Consider the following 17,187-nt stretch of genomic DNA (forward strand, 5'->3'; position numbering starts at 1 on the left):
TTTTAACCTTTTATTATATCATTATAAATATTGGACCGAACAGAAGAGAGGACACAGCGCCGCGCCGCCTCAACAACTGAAACAAACACTATCCCTAATCCCTTTCTTCCTCTCTGCACGCTCTTGCCTCCTCCGATCTCAGGTGCATAAATCTTTTCTTGATCTCTTTCTTCTCATTTCATGTGATTATTTCTTATGATCTCTTTGCATCTGCCTATCTACAATAATTTCGTTTGATGCTTTTCTACAACACTCATCGAACATGGCATCACGCGTATTGATCTACGTTTAATGTTTCGGTTATATTTGATGAACCATACTTATTCTATCATTATGGAATTGATTTTAAAAATAAAGAATACCATTAAACCAAATAATTCTTTTAGAATTTCCTTAAAAAAACAATCTCTAAGAATTGATTATTTGCCTCACTTATAGATAAAACAAATAGATACTAAAATTGATATCAATAATGTTAGTTCAAGTGACTGAAACTTGGAACATTTTAAGCTTGTGATAAGGAATTTAAATTTTGATAGGTATGTATGAAGAAATCATTATTGAGAGTTTTTAAAATTTTATTTAAGCATTTTGGGTCTTATTTAATGATTTAACAATTATATATTTTAAAAATATCATTGGGCAAGGGAGTTACGGAAAAATAGAAAACAATCAAAATATTTTTTTAAAATAAATAAAAACGAGTGGGTGAATTGCCCAATGCTCAATATGCATTAAAGTTCAAATTATAATTTAAATAATTTCAATAAATTATATTTCCTTCTCGTTATGTTATTTGACTTATTTCTCATTTATTTTATATATATACTATCATTTTTTGTTGTTGACAAATTTACATATATGACACTATTTAATTTTTAATTTTTTGTTAAAAATTTATTAACTTTTATTACAAATTATTATTAACAAAATAGCTTTTACTACATCATTCTTACCAGATGCAAGTAATACACCGTAATCTTAATTTCTTGTGTTAAGGCGTATATCTCCTTGGCAAACACAAACAATTACTACAATCTACTCTTTTTAATAAAAATGTTAAAAATAATTATGTGGCTATAATACCTCTTAACCTCCTTTATCACTTTTTATTCAATTCAAACGCGGGCCCGTCGCCCGGGCAAAAGACAAAAAAGATAAATATTATCTAAGTAAATAAAAGATAATAATATATTCGATTATTATTATAGCGCGTGCTTTTATAAAAATATATTTGTTTTTTTTTTATACTTTTAATTCCAGTACTAGCCCATGCGATTGTAACCGCTGTTGCACTTGCTTCTTCACCTTCTTCACACTATTCTCTCACTCACTCTTCTTCGTTTCGGTTCTTCAGATCTCTTCTCCGATTCCAGGTAATTTTGTTAATCCGATCTCGCTTTTTTCTTTCTTACTTTTCTCCTCCGCTCCGATTGGCTACTTTGTTTTGATTTTGAACTTAGGCGTTTTTTGTTTTCGTTTGCTTTTGTTTCACTCATGTTAGGGTTCTTCGATTCAATGATTTTGTTGCTCTTTTGAATTGCGATCGATATGAATTACTGTTTGTGTTGACTCGGATTCGATCTGTGGTGGAGTGAATCTAAGCTTCTCACTCTGATTTTTGGGCGAGATGAGACAGGCGGTTGCCAAAGTCAAAATCCCCTTATAATTTGTTCCATAATAACATGGAATATTTCTAGCTCAATCATCCAATTCATAGTTGACAATAACCCTAAAGCTTCACCTTTAGTAACTGCTACACATGGTCTCGTGGTAGCTATTTTGCCCATCATAAATCTTCCTTCGTTGTCTCAGATACATAAGCCTCAACCAGTGATTTGGTCTTGTGAATGAAACATTGCATCCATGTTACATTTTAGATAATCATGAGTTCGGGGAGACCAAATACCATAAGTAGACAAAAATGCATATCATGAGAATTAGAATTCATATTTTTTGTTGTCATCCACTCGTGCACCACTTGTTTAGCACGCAAGACCAATTGTTTACAGACCAATTTATGATTATTCCAAAGTCTGTCATTTCTTGCATTCCACAAACTCCACTGAGTCGTTGCAAAAATGTTATGAATTGCTAAACAGCTCAGTGGTTTCCTAGCTTTCAAGGCCTAGGATCCTCCAAAGAATAAAGGTGAAGGGAGAAACTTGTTTTATTTGTTGCTTGATTTCTATTACATGATTCATTCATATATATAAGTACCAAATACTAAAAGCCGTTATCCAATTCTAGCAAATTCTAACAAACATCATTAACAGAATTTGGCAAATAAGAAAAAAGCATAAATGGCAGACAACATATGCTCCTTTGGCCAATTAAGTTCTGCCAGCTCAGCAATCTCTGTCGAATTAGTTATACGAAATCCCTCAAATGCTGAGGTTTGATGATTTTCCTTTTGGGCCTCTCGTCTGTGCTTGTCTCCCTTGTGTCTGCTTGTAGCATTTCTGTTTCAGTGTCATTCGATTGATGAGTCCATTGTTGTTGCTTTATTCCTTTCATAACCTTCCCTCCATAACAAAAAGTAACATGTTTAGGAACATAAAGTAAAGATAGAGCTTTAAAACACACCTTTTTAAAGTTGTCAATGTGGTCAAGAAGAGAATTAATGATGTGCCGCAAATTAGCTTCCTTCCATCACTCTTTATTTGTCATGCAATCCAAGAAAACATGGCATGCTTTCTTTACTCAAGCTACGGTGGACACAAATGGAAGACCAATCTACACCTCTAGTACACAGTCTAGTTCGAACGGCAGACAATCATGACACACACTCCACATGAAAACTTCAACTCGCAGCCGGACCTACAAATTTCAAATATGCGATCATGTTCCATCATCTCTCAAGTACTCATTGTCCACAATACTATTCATAAAAAATTACAAGCTATTCAGATAGAATAATTTCCAAACTTATCAAGTAACTAGATACATTGATCTTCCTAAATCGAGTTAATCATAGGGACTTTCAAGACAATATCAACATCAGATGTACTAAAAATATAATCGATAATAATTTCATTCCACATTCTTTCACCTGGTATCATTAAATCTTCAACCCTTAGATGACTTACCTCCTGAGATAGAACGACAATGGAGATTATAATTTGGTTAGGATCCCTCAACTAAGGCTCTGACAACACCTTACAAGATCACCCTTACTAATAATCCATCTATAACCTTCCTTGATCAATACTTGAGAGCTGCATATGCTTCTCCAACAATAGGATAGTAATTAAAGAATTTTGGAGTAATTTTCAACCAACTTCAACCAATCTTTTTTTGTTGTTGTAGTCGGGTCTGTTTTTTTGCCAAACCTCGTTCCGTTTTTTACAACCAATGATATTTTTGGCCAACACTAACTAGTTTTTTTAGATAATCATTGATCAATATTTTTTTTTTGATCGATGTGATTTAGGTTTTTATAATTGGAATTATTTTTCTGCCGGCATTAACCATAATTATCATATTATCACCAAAATTATCATGTAGGTATCCACACTACATTAGAAATAATAGATAAGTGACAAAATCAATCTGTCATATTTTTATTTACATAGAATAACAGATGAGCTGGCAACATCAATCTGTCATATTTTTAACCAAATTCAAAATTTCCTTCCGTCATATTCCAATCGGTGAGCGTGTTGTTTTTTTTTTTTTAAGGAGAAAGCGTCTCACACTTTGAGAGACCGACCAAAATACTGAAAATAGGTATTTATATTTTTGTTTCATTTTACTATTCTTCCTCCTTCCATCCAAACGCTTCAACTCAATTCATAATCCACAAATTCTCCCTCTCTTGTGCGGTTCACCACTCAGAGACTCAACAAATTGCTTCGCCTTTGGCTCTAACGTGACTAGCAAATCATGTTTCCTCATTCTCGCCGAGGTAATATTTCATTCGCTCTTTGTTCTCATTTTCTTTGTTTTCATTTTTGTTCTCACTCTCTCTCTTTCCATTCAGAGTGCGTTCTCTCTCTCTGTTCAGACTTCGGAGTACGCTTCCTCTCTCACAGCTGTTCGTCACTGGTCTCTGTGATCTAGGTTTCGTTTTTTCTTCAGTCAATTTGTGTTTCGAGTTTGATTTTAGGATTTTGTTTTCTGTCTAGGGTTTCATTATGCCATACCACTGAAGAACGAAGTTTATCTCTCTCTTGTGACTTGTGAGCAATTCAAATTGCGGAGGTATAAGATTATGTTTGAACTCATAATACAACTAAATTGGGTGGATTTTTTTACGTTTGAAATGAAATATGTTTGAGCTCATAATACTATGTATAAGTTTCTTTGAGCTGCAACAAAAATTAAGAATCTTCCCCTTTACTAGTTGGAAGACCATACTGGAATAAACGAAACAGTTGGCATAATTTTTGTTGGGTTATGTGTTTATTTTTCAACTGTGGTTCTTGGGTAGAAGATGACAACTGCTGTGTGGGGGTAGGCTGGGTGTGGGTTTTTGTCCCAAACCAAAGGGTAGGTTGGGACAAGTTGGAAGTTCATTTGAGGGGTGTGCGGTTGCTAAGGCCTGTGTTTCTGATTCTTGCCTTACTCCTTAGTTGAAACATATCATCATTTCAGTTTTCATTCTCTGGCATTCTGTGTGCAGAACAGAACCTACGCACTGCATTGGAAGATACAAGAATATCATCAGTTTCTCCTATTCATTAACTCCAGTTACTCACTGAAGATAACATTGGAAGCATTGGGCAATAAAAATGAGCAATTCCTCTGCTGGAACCTCATCAAAACCAAGAGCAGCTTCCTCACAACCATCAGAAACTTCGTCTAAGCGCAAAAGAGGAGTTTTCCAAAAAGAATGTAAGAGTTTTTGTTCTGAATTTTTAACATTTTAGTCTAGTTTTTTTCTAATCCTAATAATATTCTTTTTTGGTTCTTGTAGTGCAGCACATGATGTATGGCTTTGGAGATGATCCTAATGTGAGTTTGAAACCTGCCCCCATGCTTGTGTTCCGATGTACACTTAATTTGTGTTGTATTGTCTTGGTTATGCAACATTTAACTACATTCTTTTCATGTAAATTTTAAAGAATAATGTCTATTAACTTGAACTTTTTTTTTTGCTGCTTTGATTAGCCACTTCCTGAAAGTGTGGCTCTTATGGAGGACATTGTTGTGGAGTATGTCACAGAACTGGTAAGACTCTTTAACTTTTTAGTTGTTCAACTCTGTCTGAGTGGCCTGGACTCCTGGAGTAGTTATAGCTTGGTTGTCCTTATGCTAAACTTGTCTGCCAAGGTACATAAAGCCCAAGATATTGGATCTCAGAGGGGGAAGCTATCAGTTGAGGATTTCCTCTATTTGATTCGCAAGGTACTCTTTTGTTAAAAAATTGCAAATAATTATTATGAAGGTTAAAAGTTATTGGGGAACCTTGAAATATTTTAGCAAATTTTTATCTTAGTCTCCCTAATCCTTTTGTTAATTGTTTAAATCTATTAGAAGAGAAATGCAAAACTGAACAAATGAATTAAACAGGAATCCAGCAGAAACTAAAGGAAAAATGCTCTATAACACCCTTCTATATATTGAGAATGCCCTATTTAATTGACCCATCTTTTTATAAGTTTTTGTTTCCTAATTTATTCGGAATCAAAACTTCACAACACAATTGGAATTAGTAATCTAACACTAATACTAGCCAGAAATTGCTCTTTCCAATCTGCCTTTGTCTTCATGCTAACAATGGATATTAGAACTATTAACATGACAAGCCAAGGAATCTGACATTTTCATGACTATATACTCCTAACACCCTCATTTTGAGACTAGGGACTGACGTACTATTATTTTACCAAATGAGTCTGCAGAGAACCACTAATGCATAATGTATAATTATGTATACCAATGTTTTTTATTCCACTCCTGTCTAGACTTGAACCCACTTTGGTTTTGTAGCAATGGGACCATTAATTATTAGCATTAGATCTATATGAGGCAAATTTTAGGTTGATTTAACAGTGTCTTAAGGATCATTAAGCATTTCCAGCAAATATAAATGTCAGTACCATAGATTGTCGAAGTTGCACCCTACTGACATTTGCAGAGGTTAATTTTCTGGTTCGTCAAAGGCTTAAACATGCATTGGCAGAAACCCTTCCTGCATGAACGTTACGTCATCATTTTTCATTTAGGTGAGCAAATGTACCATGATATTATAAAAAACTAGTGAAGACTGTTTTGTTCTAAAATGAAGAAAAAATTGAACTCACTCCGTTGGTGGTTGGTATTGACAATTGATTACGCAACAACCTTCTTGACGATCTTATTACGGAGAGGCAGCAGTTAAGAAATTTGAAATTGGCATACAAGCCTAGACGCCGTTCACACTACAAAAAAAACCTGGAATGTTGCAGCCTTCATAGAGAAGACTGAGCTAGCATACCATTAGTCATAAGTTAATATGCTCTATATTATAAACAGCAGAATTACACTACAATCATATTTGTTTGCCGTTTCATGATAATCTGTCTAAGATCCATAATATATTGCAGGATTCGCCAAAACTTAACCGCTGTACAGAACTACTTTCTATGAATGAAGAGCTGAAACAAGCAAGAAAGGTTTTTGAATCAGACGAAGAGAAACTGAGGAAGGTTTTTGAGGTGGATGACTCAGTTGAAGGATGAATAATGAAGTTACTGAAATGCACTAATGACTCAGCTAACCTGTTCTTTGTTGGTTATGATGTGTTTCGCTTTTTTGAGGATGCTCTAGAAAATTTGTTTTATCTTCGTACTCAAATATAATGTGTACATAATCTTAAAATCAACTTGTGCCTTATACGCATGTTTTTGTTTATATTTAAGAAATATATATATATATATATATATATATATATATATATATATATATATATATATATTATTTGTAAAATTACCCAATGATATATAATTGCTAAATCATTAAATATGACCCGAAATGCTTAAATAAATTTGAAAAACCTAAAAAAAAAAGTACGAAAAAGTTGAAAAAGAAAAACAACTAACAGGTAGGTGGGAATGTGGGAATCCACAAACATGACAATATGGAACCAATTTTTTTTCTTCCATGCTCTGGATTGCAAAGGAATATTTCAGTCGATATTAAAATTTTAAACTCTTTTCGGAGAATGACACTCATTAATGTTTATTGACCATTTAACCTACTGGTCAATTCACTAACTCATTTTATTTATTTAAAAAGAATATTTTGATTGCTTTCTATTTTTACATAACTCCCTTGCCCAATGATATTTTTAAAACATATAATTGCTAAATCATTAAATAAGACCCAAAATGCTTAAATAAATTTTAAAAACCTCTCAATAATGATTACTCCATACATACCAATCAGAATTTAAATTCCTTATCACAAGCTTAAAATGTCAAGTTTCAGTCGCTTGACTAACCATTTTGTTATTTTTATACATCTGTTTATAAAGCACTTCCCTAAATTTCCAGTGTTGATATCAATTTTAGTATCTATTTGTTTTGATCTATAAGTGAGGCAAATAATCAATTCCTAGAGATTGTTTTTTAGAAAATTCTAAAAGAACTATTTGGTTTAATGGTATTTTTTATTTTTAAAATCAATTTCATAATGATAGAATTAGTTACGAAAGAATTAAAATTTTATAACTTCCTTTCAAAAAAAAAAGTTACAACCTTTTATGGTAGAAAGATTTAACTTAGTATCATTGAACACGTAAATCAATTTGAGCAAATGAATTGCTGTCCCATCTTTCAGAACTTGCTGCACCTGCTCAAGAAAAGATGAGTGCTCTGGTTGAAGCTCTATTCGAGGGAACTGAGAAAGGTTTAGCTAAAGAAGCTGTTAAGAAGAAGAACTAATTTGTTGCTGCTGTTGCCGATGAGGGATCCCAGCTGTTATTGCTTCATGCTATCGAAGAATTTTCTTGCAAGTCTACTTCCAATGCTTTGAAGGAGGTTGCCCTGGTTCTAAAGGCACTCTACGATGCTGATGTGTTGGAGGAAGAGCACATAGTGCAGTGGTATCAAAAGGGACTGAAGGGCGAAAACAAGAACTCCAAGATTTGGAAGAATGTTCAACCTTTCATTGATTGGCTTCAGAGTGCAGAATCAGAAACCGAGGAAGAATAATTTTCCTACATTCCCCGTTACTTATGTTTACTTGCTTGTGTCATTTCCTTTATTTCCAATGAAGGGTCTTGTAGGCCCATGTTTTTTGTTGAACTTCAGTACTGTACGAAGGGTGCATGCCTTCAGTGAGTTTTGTAATGTGTGGTTCTAATGCATTTTTGTTTTTGGTTGTTGATGATTATGTTTTATGTTGTCTCTGTTTTCTGTTGTGTCTAATCATGGTTGTTCAAACATGTGGTTGACACAGCCACAAAGGCAACAGAGAAGCCAAGGCATAACAATCACCCCATCCCATCGTCTTCACCATAAACCAAGCCAGAACACGCAGAAACCCCAGAATACTCCATTATCGCTGCAGAATCAACCGCACGTGCCACCTTCACTATGTCATCACCCTCACGAACCATAACCCCATACACAAACACCCTTGAACCCAAAACACGCCATGGCCACGACAAACCCATCCTCTGGAACCCTTTTTTCATTAAAAAGAAATTAAGGTCTCTTCACAAATACTTACCTATTAAATAGAAATAGGTATGTCCAGGTTCAACGAGTCAATGTGCAGTGCGCACATTCTAAAAGAAGATACTTTATAGATGCAGAAGAGCAGAGCAGAGTGAGCAGACTGAACAAAAGACAAACAATAAAGAATGAACGGTGTTATGCTCGCCAACGAAAATTTGGACCCATACACTAACAGACAAAAAATGAACAAGCTATGACCAATGAGCGAAGGGCATGTATATCAAAACACTGAAGAATTTACAGTAAAATTTCACCAATGACTTCCAGACAGTTGTGTTAAGTTATAGATTATGAGCCTGAAACATATCAAGTGAAGAATACTCTTCTTAAGATGACCATATATGTATAAAAATAGCAGATATATTGCAAATACAAAAATGCGTATGAACAAATTTACTATACATTTCTTGTCATTCACTTAACATGGCATTAACCAATCTACAGAAATTTCACTGCCGAAGTTGATGCTAACAAACAGCTTCTATCACCCTTCAAATTGTCTCAATCTAGCATGAGAAATCCAATAACTAAGCTTTCTCATAAACAGTTTGGTGTAACTCCCATTCATTCAACCAGAGACTACCAACTCAACCATTTCTTGTATCCTGGAGTCAAAGATTCCTATTGATGGATGAAATATCTCGGCCAACTTGTAACGAAATTGGTTGTTCTCTTATGCGAGACAGAAGGAGGGTTACTTGTTCTGTTGCAATATCTAACCGTTCCTTAGATTTAGCAGATTCTGTCATCAGAGATGAAACCATATTTTGTAACAACTTAACTCTTTCAGCATGATCATTTGGTGCACTTTGAAGAAGCTTAGAAGACGGCATGTTGATCCGACGCCATCGAATAGGAAGATATCTATCTGGAATCTGAAAGCAATTTCCTGTTGAAAGAACTCTAAGAGAATGCCGACAGAGAATACCAGTGAACTCAAACTGATGGCAGCTACAACTTATAATTCCTTCTTGAGGGGCCCAATAAACTTTCCGGCCTCCCTCAGCTTTTGTGTGGTGCCTCACAAGAAAACCATCTTCAATTGAAAAAGACGCATAATGTGCAGCCAACACAAGTTGTTCTTGAAGCTTTGAGAAGGCAAAAGGAGTGAGGATTGTGGCGGCGTGTGATTCCATGGGGGCCCCTGTTTTGAGGCAAACATTTTGGAGATTCTGCTGCATGGTTTGTTGTTCTCCAGTTTGATCTTTAAAATCCACAGCAACAGCAACCTGATTGTGCAAACCCAAGTTATCATAAAGACATCTGATAAAACCAAATCTGCAAATACTCATGGGAACCTATTTAACAATATACAAACCAATACAAAAAGGTATAATACCTGTTCAACAAAGTGCGCAAGGCGTGTCTGTGCACTCAGAAATCGTTGAATAAAAGCATTAATTGACTTTGACTGACCAGTTGTAGTCATCCCAGCAAGAAAATGGCTTCTCAAAAATGGCAACGCCCAAAGAGAACGTGAACTATATAAATTAACCATGTGCCGATTGGAATGCAGCCCAAAAGAACAAGCCATTTCCCTCCAGCCTAGTTCAAAATCCTCAACTGACTCAAGATTATAAAGTCTATAAAATTCTGCCTTCCAATCATTGTATCGTTCCCCTAAAACAGCATTAAACCAAGATGGAAACTTTGCTACTATCATCCATATACAGAAAGCATGTTTTGTTGTTGGCATTTCTGTGGATAGTGCTTCTTTGAGACATATATTTTGGTCGGTTAATATAGTCTGTGGAGCCTTCCCATTCATGAACCCTAAGAAAGCCTTCCAAGGTGATTCAAAAAAAAAAACAAAAGGAACAGCAATGTAAATTAAAGAGCTGTAGAACTTCTCAAAAATTAATATAGATTTCATAAGTGAAAAGTAAAAAGAAAGAAATTCTCAACCATAATCTTGTCCCTTTCAGAAGAATTGAAAAGAAGAAAACAGGACACTAGTATAAGGTGCTTGCTTACACACATCTACCAAAGGCTAGACTACTCAAAAAGAAAGTTTTGCAGTGGCAGTGATTTAATTGGCATCCACTCATTACCATATGCACATAAGTATATCTTAAAAACTGCCGTATTGTTTATGGCAACCCAATCTTCAATATAAAATTAGTTATACTTCAATTTAGTTTATTTTCATTAGGCCAGACCTATGCTTCAATAAAAAAACATGTAAGAGGTCACAACACAGTTTGAATAAAAAACCAAATAATATTAATATAGATAACTTCATCACCCTACCTTCAGTGCCCAGGAAAATGACCTCACTGTTTCATCCCGTAGAAGCGTGCAGCCAAAAAAGCAAGGCATTCCATAATTATTTATTCCAACCCATATCCCTAGCGGCATATCAAATGCAGTTAGGCGGTGTGATGTATCAAACACCACAGCATCACCAAATATATCATACAATTGGGTTGATGAAGCATATGACCAGGCAATATTCTCCAAACGGTTGTTTGCATCAAGTGTGTACTCAAATTTAAAATTAGGATCTTTCTCCTTAATATTTCTGCACATTCTTAATAAATCTAAGCTTTCTTCTTCTGGATCTAATTTCCTAAATGACTGGAGTAAATTCCTTACATCTTTTTCAGTAAAAGGCAAATATCCAGGTTCCACACACTTCTCAAGCTCCATAAGCCTCATCATTTGATGAACAGATATTCCTGTTTTGGCAAACATGAGTATTCGGTTTTTGTCAGCATCCGAGATAGTTCTGTATGCAGGGAGGAACCGAACTTGGTTTGGTTCTAAAAGTTCATGATTGTGATGGTTAGCAAAACCAGTCACACGCCATTCTGGAGCTCCAAATTCTGTTGTTTTGCTAATCCGCATGTAAGCTTGACACCCACAGCGAGAAGATTTTCTATTTCTTTGAGGTTTACTTTCAGTTGATGTCTTGACAGGAGTGTTGCCAGCACGGTGACAAACAAAGTAGCGTCTAGTAAGTCCTTTTCCAACACCATCTTTTCCTTCTGTACGGTGACGTCTAATTGAGAAGCCACTCCTTTTAGCAAATTCACTATAGAATTCATAAGCAGCATCATGAGTGGCAAACCTTTGACCAATATATGGAATAGCATCATTTGTTGTTTCCAAGGAGAGCCTGGTTTCATCAGGTGACTCCTCTGTGCTGCTTGCATCATCCAAAGATAGTGAGCGTTGGTCGGAGGGATCATCATAAACTACCAACATAGATCCAGCCTCTTCAGACATTATATATTTTTCCAGTCACAAGATTAAGATATCCAATGGCCTGTACCCAATATTTTAGGAGAGGAACAACGAACAATAATCAGCTGCCACAATCAGATGGATAAAGATATAGCCAATATTATAAGTTAACAATAAGGAAACAAACTATTTTTTTATCATGTCAAATAATAGAAAATCATCATCACTTGTATCCTAAATCCTAAATAATAAAATAATATATTGTAACAAGGATCATGACTCATGAGGATGCAGATAATTGAAATCAAACAAGAAAGTTGCAACAAAAAACAGAATGTTTAGCACAGGAAAGCAAACAAGAAGGCTCTGAGGCCATAACATATTTACAATTGAAAATTGAAAGGCCCAAGCAGAATGCAAAGAAGAAAAAAAAATATAACAAAAAGAATCATTACATTTGTTTCTGAGTTCCTGTTCACTATGGAGCTTCGGTATGAAGTAGAGTAAATTTGAAGAGTCGGGTTTTTTAAGTTCCTGAAATAACGATAGTAAGAAGAAGAATAAATAAAGAGAAACTATTCAAACAATTGACGAACTACACAGAATCACATTCCTTAGTTAGAGAAAAGGGGAAAATGCCCCCTTCAGAACCAAATTAACAGAAACTTACTGTGAGGGAGGCGAGGTTGCTCCGGTCGGTGACGCCGCTGGTCTTCAACGAAACGAAACGCAACGAGAGATGCGGAAAGCTTTCTTTGTTCAGATTTAGGGTTTCAGTCGTAGTGAGACATTTTAGAGACTGCCTATGTTAAGCGTTTGTCGTATTACCTGATGTGCATTCACAAAAAAAAAAAAAAATACAAGCGGTTCGGTTTTCACCTTCTCAACCCGCAAACCGTACTGTGCGGTTTAAAATGATAAAAATAAAATAAACATATGTCGGTTTTTTTTATTGGTTTTTTGTTTTCTTTTTGAGTTGGTAAAATGAGTTATGACCAAATGGTCCATAATAATAAAAAAAATACACAATTTTTTTCTGAAATTTTGACAAAACTAACTTGACCTTCGGCATTATTTTTTTACCACAATCATAATAAATTCACCATGATCATTTTACCACAGTCGTACTTGATTCTGACAATAAATGCATGGTTCATTGTAAAATGATTATGGTCATCATACTAACAAGCAGTTTGACTTAGCAAATGAAAGGAAATTATGTGAAAAACATAAATAAATGGATGTAAGTCATGGGTTGTCTCCTAGATTGCGCTTGTTTAACGTCATGAGCCAAACAGATGAAAAAGGGAAGAAAATCAACCAACCTCAAACATGTTGCTTTTCACTAATCCTTTATTATAACCATGTACTCCATAGCCAAAAGCTTGAATGGTGGTGTCATATCCCTTTTTCTTACTTCATCTAGGGTCTTTTAGAATAACTTTGTTCTTGGTATGGTTTTTCTTCCCCATACTTGGGTTAGACTTAGCCATAATCACTTTTATCTTGTTAATGGTCTGCACAAAATTGCACAAATGGGAAAGAAAGGAGTTCTTTGCAGTACCAAATAACTTAAATACTTCCTCCTCATCACCTAGCCACCAAATCAATTTTCCTTCCCTGACATCAATCAATGCTCCTCCTGTGTTAATGAAGGGTTGTCCCAAAATAAGTGGTGTGTCTTCATCCTCCTCTATATCCAGAATCATAAAGTCTACATGGGAAAATAAATTTGCTGACCTTGATCATTAAGTCTTCCACTATCCCTTATGGGTAGGTAAGAGTCCTATTTGCAAGCTGAATAAAAATGCTAGTAGGTTGAGGTTCTTGCAACCCCAACTTATAAATAGAGTAAAGCATCAAATTAATGTTAAGAGCTAAGTCACACAATGCTTTATCAAAGGACAAATTGCCAATGGCACAAGGGACTAAAAAAAATCCTTGGGGTCCTTTAAGCTTAGGAGGCATAATAATAGCAAAACATTCCTTGTTGAGACTAACTATTGCAAAGTCTTCTAATTTCTTTTTATTTGAAATAATCCCCTTTAAAAACTTGGCATGGCATTTTAGCAATGGCCTCAACAAAAGGAATGTTAGCATGCAATTTCTTAAACATTTCAACAAACTTAGAAAATTGGTCATCCTTCTACTCATCTTTTACTCTTATAGGAAAAGGAACACTTTCCTGAAGAGGTGTCAGAACCTCTTTCTCGCCCACTTTTTCTATCTTATGACTCTCCTCAATGAAAGCATTTTTTTCCTAGTGTAGGAATGACCTTTTCTTTTTTTCTTTGGTTTTGCCATGGACTTTCCACTCCTGGTGCTCACAACATTCACCTCCTCATTCTTAGGATTAGCTTCAATCTGGGAAGGAAGTGTGGCAATATTTCTTTAAGACATAAGAGTGACAAGGTTTGACATGGTGGATTCCAAGGATTTGAACCTCTCATAACTCTCAGTTATGTGCTCCATCACCATGTCTTGTAAGGTTGGTCTTCTCTCCTCATGCTTAGGCCTCTGATCACGATATTGATGGCTTGTATACATGTTCTAATTTTGTCTTTGCAATTGAGGGGGCCTATACACATTTTGGTTCTAACTTTGTCCTTACCTCTGATCTCTCTGCTTTTTCCAAGAGAAGTTTGGATTATCTCTCCAGCCTTGTTTGTAGGTATTAGAGTAAGGGTCATAGCCAATACTCTTCCCCCAACATAGTTTACTTCCTCCAAGGCTTGAGAGTATGGGTAGTCTCCAAACATATGTCATGTCTCCCCCACACTCTTCACAAATAGAAGGTGGAGGTGTGGGTGTCATCAACTATACTTGAGCCTTCATCATAGGCTCTATTTGTTTGGCTACCATGTCCATCTTTTGTTCAAGAGATAAGCTAGATGAATTGGCTTCCACCGAATGCAAATGATCTCTTGATAATTCTTCTGTCACTTACGCCATTATAAACATTAGAGGCCATAACCTCAATGATCTCCACTTCTACATTTATTAGTTTGTACATGAGGTTCCCCCTACTACAACATCTAGGCATGATCTGTTGTGTTGTGATAGTCCCCCATAAAAGATATGAATCAACCTCTGTGGTGGGTGGCCATGATGTGGGGAGTTTCTTTGTAGCCCCTTGAAATGTTCCCATGCTTCAGAGAATGACTCGTGCTCAAGCTGGGCAAAGTTTCCAATCTTTCATATTAACTATCCAATTTTCCACTGGGAAGAACTTCATTAGGAATACTAATAAGCATTCGTCCCAGGTGGTAATGCTCCTTCTTGACAAATTACCCAATCAATCTTCAACCTTTCCCCTTAATAAGAATGGAAAAAGTAGTCAATCTAATGTGGTCACGAGCATTGGCAGGGATCTTCACCGTGTGCTTGCGAGTCTTGGGAACATCCTTAGATGGACCACGTGATCTTCTGACGATAAACAATGGAACTGTATCCTCTCAATCATAATTTTGATCTCCCAGATTGAGAAGTTGTATGGCTACAGTAATTCTCACACAAGGGGTGAGGTAATCTTGCAAGGTGCGTTCTTGCTCTCCACCGACGACCATTTTTCTTCCCCTTGTTTCAGCGTTGTTCCTACGACAAACTTTTTTTTTTATCTCAAAATCACACTTAGCAATTTTACCCCTCTAATATTGAGTTAACATACACTGTCTAACAAAAAAAAATTATTAAAATGCAACTTGCAGAAAAAGGAAGAAAAATAAATTGCAATAAAAATTCAGAATTTTAACTAATAAAAATAGAACAAAATAAAATAGAACAAAAAAATATGAACAATTTTTTATATTTAATTTACACAAATTAAATCATCCAAGAACTTCACAACTGGTCCCTAGCAACAACACTAGAAACTTGAGCAAAGAAGAGATATGTATGAGTAAAAGTTTCTCGAAATACGATTTCACATGTACCATTTTTATCCTAATTCTTATTTTAATTAGGAACTTTCAGTTACCAATTAACTATCTAATACCTCTTATTTTAATTATCAGCCTATGGTCAAGGTTTGAGAATATTTTTTCCCCTAAACCAATCATGCATTGGTCATTTGAGATTTAATTTAAGATTAATGATAAATAAAAAAAAGTTTATAAAAAATGGATTCATGTCGCCAGTTTGGTCGTGCAAGCTTTATGAACCTTATCATTCTATAAGTCACTTAATTACGAAAAGATGGTCACTAACATGTAATTAACTAATAATCAAAGTGATCAATTCCAATATAGAAGTGAAAGCGATAGAAATATACAATTAAATAAATAACACTGAAGAAATTTATCAAAAAGAGGGAACTATAGTGCATGAGTACAACTACATCACAATCTGAGTTCTAAAGGGGTTTAACCAACCATGGTCATAAAATAACTAAACAACATACAATATCGCATTAGGAAAAAAAAGATCAAAAACCCTTACAAATTTGAACCCCAATTGTTCTTGGTGTAATCTCCTCTCAAAAGCTCTTATTGTTCGTTAAATGTCTAATGAATTTCGAATCCTCAGAGTACAAACTCCAACTTCTTATTTATAAACTCCTAAAGATAATTATGTTAATTAGACACACTATAGATAAATATTCTAATATAATCTCTAAAGATAATTACTTTAATTAGACACACCATAAATAAATATTCTAATATGATATCTAAAGATAATTACTTTAATTAGGTGCACTATAAATAAATATTATGATTAGATCTCTAAAGATAATTACTTTAATTAGACATCTAAAAGTAATTTCCTTAATTAAACTCACTATGGTCATGGTGATATCCACAATTGTTGTTATCAAAATAATGGTGCCCAGGCTTGAGATGCTGTGAAATGATAAGGACCCTCATGATTAACCATGACCTTCTTGGTTAACCACAATTGTGGTCAATTTACCGCGTCTGTTATCAAGTGAAATTAGCATCAGATCTTCATGCAATTGTATATTTTTCAACTTTTCCACTTGATTGAGCAATTATATTTTTGTAAGGTAAAAACTAATGTCTAAACGGGAGTTCTGACAATAAAATACATGAAATCACACAAAAAATCACATAAAATATCACTCAAATTATGGTTTATTACTTATGTAATTTTGTCAAACTTCAGGAGATATTTGTGTAATTTATTCTTAAAAAAAATCCATATGACCAAAATGGGTTGGCCCTAACCCACCCGATGAACCAACTCACTACAAGAAAAATGTATTTTGATAATTAGATATAGAAAAAGAGAGAAAAGAAAGAGAGATCAAACTATAATAATAATGTTCCCTCTGTTAATTATTTATCAGGGTCACTATTTTCTTTTAATTTTGAATAAC

General features: G+C 34.8%; 2 protein-coding genes and 1 pseudogene across 22 annotated transcripts; 2 read left to right on the forward strand and 1 right to left on the reverse strand.

Moving 5' to 3' along the window:
* Positions 1 to 22: 22 nt before the first annotated feature.
* LOC114370518 (transcription initiation factor TFIID subunit 13-like) lies at positions 23 to 6,825 on the forward strand. 21 transcript variants are annotated; one of them, XM_028327878.1, is made up of 11 exons: positions 27 to 142; positions 1,264 to 1,376; positions 3,682 to 3,729; positions 3,838 to 3,907; positions 3,983 to 4,036; positions 4,128 to 4,203; positions 4,625 to 4,836; positions 4,919 to 4,956; positions 5,113 to 5,172; positions 5,275 to 5,349; positions 6,531 to 6,825. In XM_028327878.1, exons 7-11 carry the CDS (start codon positions 4,734 to 4,736, stop codon positions 6,663 to 6,665), a joined length of 411 nt encoding a protein of 136 aa, XP_028183679.1. In that variant the 5' UTR covers positions 27 to 142; positions 1,264 to 1,376; positions 3,682 to 3,729; positions 3,838 to 3,907; positions 3,983 to 4,036; positions 4,128 to 4,203; positions 4,625 to 4,733; the 3' UTR covers positions 6,666 to 6,825. The 21 variants fall into 21 exon arrangements, with proteins under 21 accessions (XP_028183696.1, XP_028183679.1, XP_028183683.1 ...); XM_028327882.1 differs by lacking the exon at positions 3,682 to 3,729; XM_028327887.1 differs by lacking the exon at positions 3,682 to 3,729 and having other exon boundaries at positions 3,983 to 4,014.
* A 911-nt stretch (positions 6,826 to 7,736) lies between these two features.
* LOC114371209 lies at positions 7,737 to 8,314 on the forward strand (annotated as a pseudogene).
* A 572-nt stretch (positions 8,315 to 8,886) lies between these two features.
* LOC114371208 (protein FAR1-RELATED SEQUENCE 11) lies at positions 8,887 to 12,677 on the reverse strand. The gene is made up of 5 exons (XM_028328655.1): positions 12,523 to 12,677; positions 12,308 to 12,386; positions 10,917 to 11,934; positions 10,006 to 10,449; positions 8,887 to 9,895 (listed from the first exon to the last, which is right to left on the reverse strand). The coding sequence occupies exons 3-5, from the start codon at positions 11,892 to 11,894 to the stop codon at positions 9,278 to 9,280; spliced, it is 2,040 nt and encodes a 679-aa protein (XP_028184456.1). The 5' UTR covers positions 11,895 to 11,934; positions 12,308 to 12,386; positions 12,523 to 12,677; the 3' UTR covers positions 8,887 to 9,277.
* Positions 12,678 to 17,187: the final 4,510 nt, after the last annotated feature.

Source organism: Glycine soja, chromosome 10 (assembly GCF_004193775.1).
Source record: "Glycine soja cultivar W05 chromosome 10, ASM419377v2, whole genome shotgun sequence".
NCBI classification, from domain to species: Eukaryota; Viridiplantae; Streptophyta; class Magnoliopsida; order Fabales; family Fabaceae; genus Glycine; species Glycine soja.

Excerpts from the sequence above, each read along its gene's own strand:
- LOC114370518 (XM_028327895.1), top strand. The coding sequence starts at position 4,734 with ATGAGCAATTCCTCTGCTGGAACCTCATCAAAACCAAGAGCAGCTTCC. Across the intron at positions 4,837-4,918 it reads AGGAGTTTTCCAAAAAGAAT|TGCAGCACATGATGTATGGC; the intron begins GTAAGAGTTTTT and ends TGGTTCTTGTAG. Across the intron at positions 5,350-6,530 it reads TCCTCTATTTGATTCGCAAG|GATTCGCCAAAACTTAACCG; the intron begins GTACTCTTTTGT and ends AATATATTGCAG.
- LOC114371208 (XM_028328655.1), bottom strand. The coding sequence starts at position 11,894 with ATGTCTGAAGAGGCTGGATCTATGTTGGTAGTTTATGATGATCCCTCC. Across the intron at positions 10,450-10,916 it reads CATTTTCCTGGGCACTGAAG|GCTTTCTTAGGGTTCATGAA; the intron begins GTAGGGTGATGA and ends TCACCTTGGAAG. Across the intron at positions 9,896-10,005 it reads TTGCGCACTTTGTTGAACAG|GTTGCTGTTGCTGTGGATTT; the intron begins GTATTATACCTT and ends TTGCACAATCAG.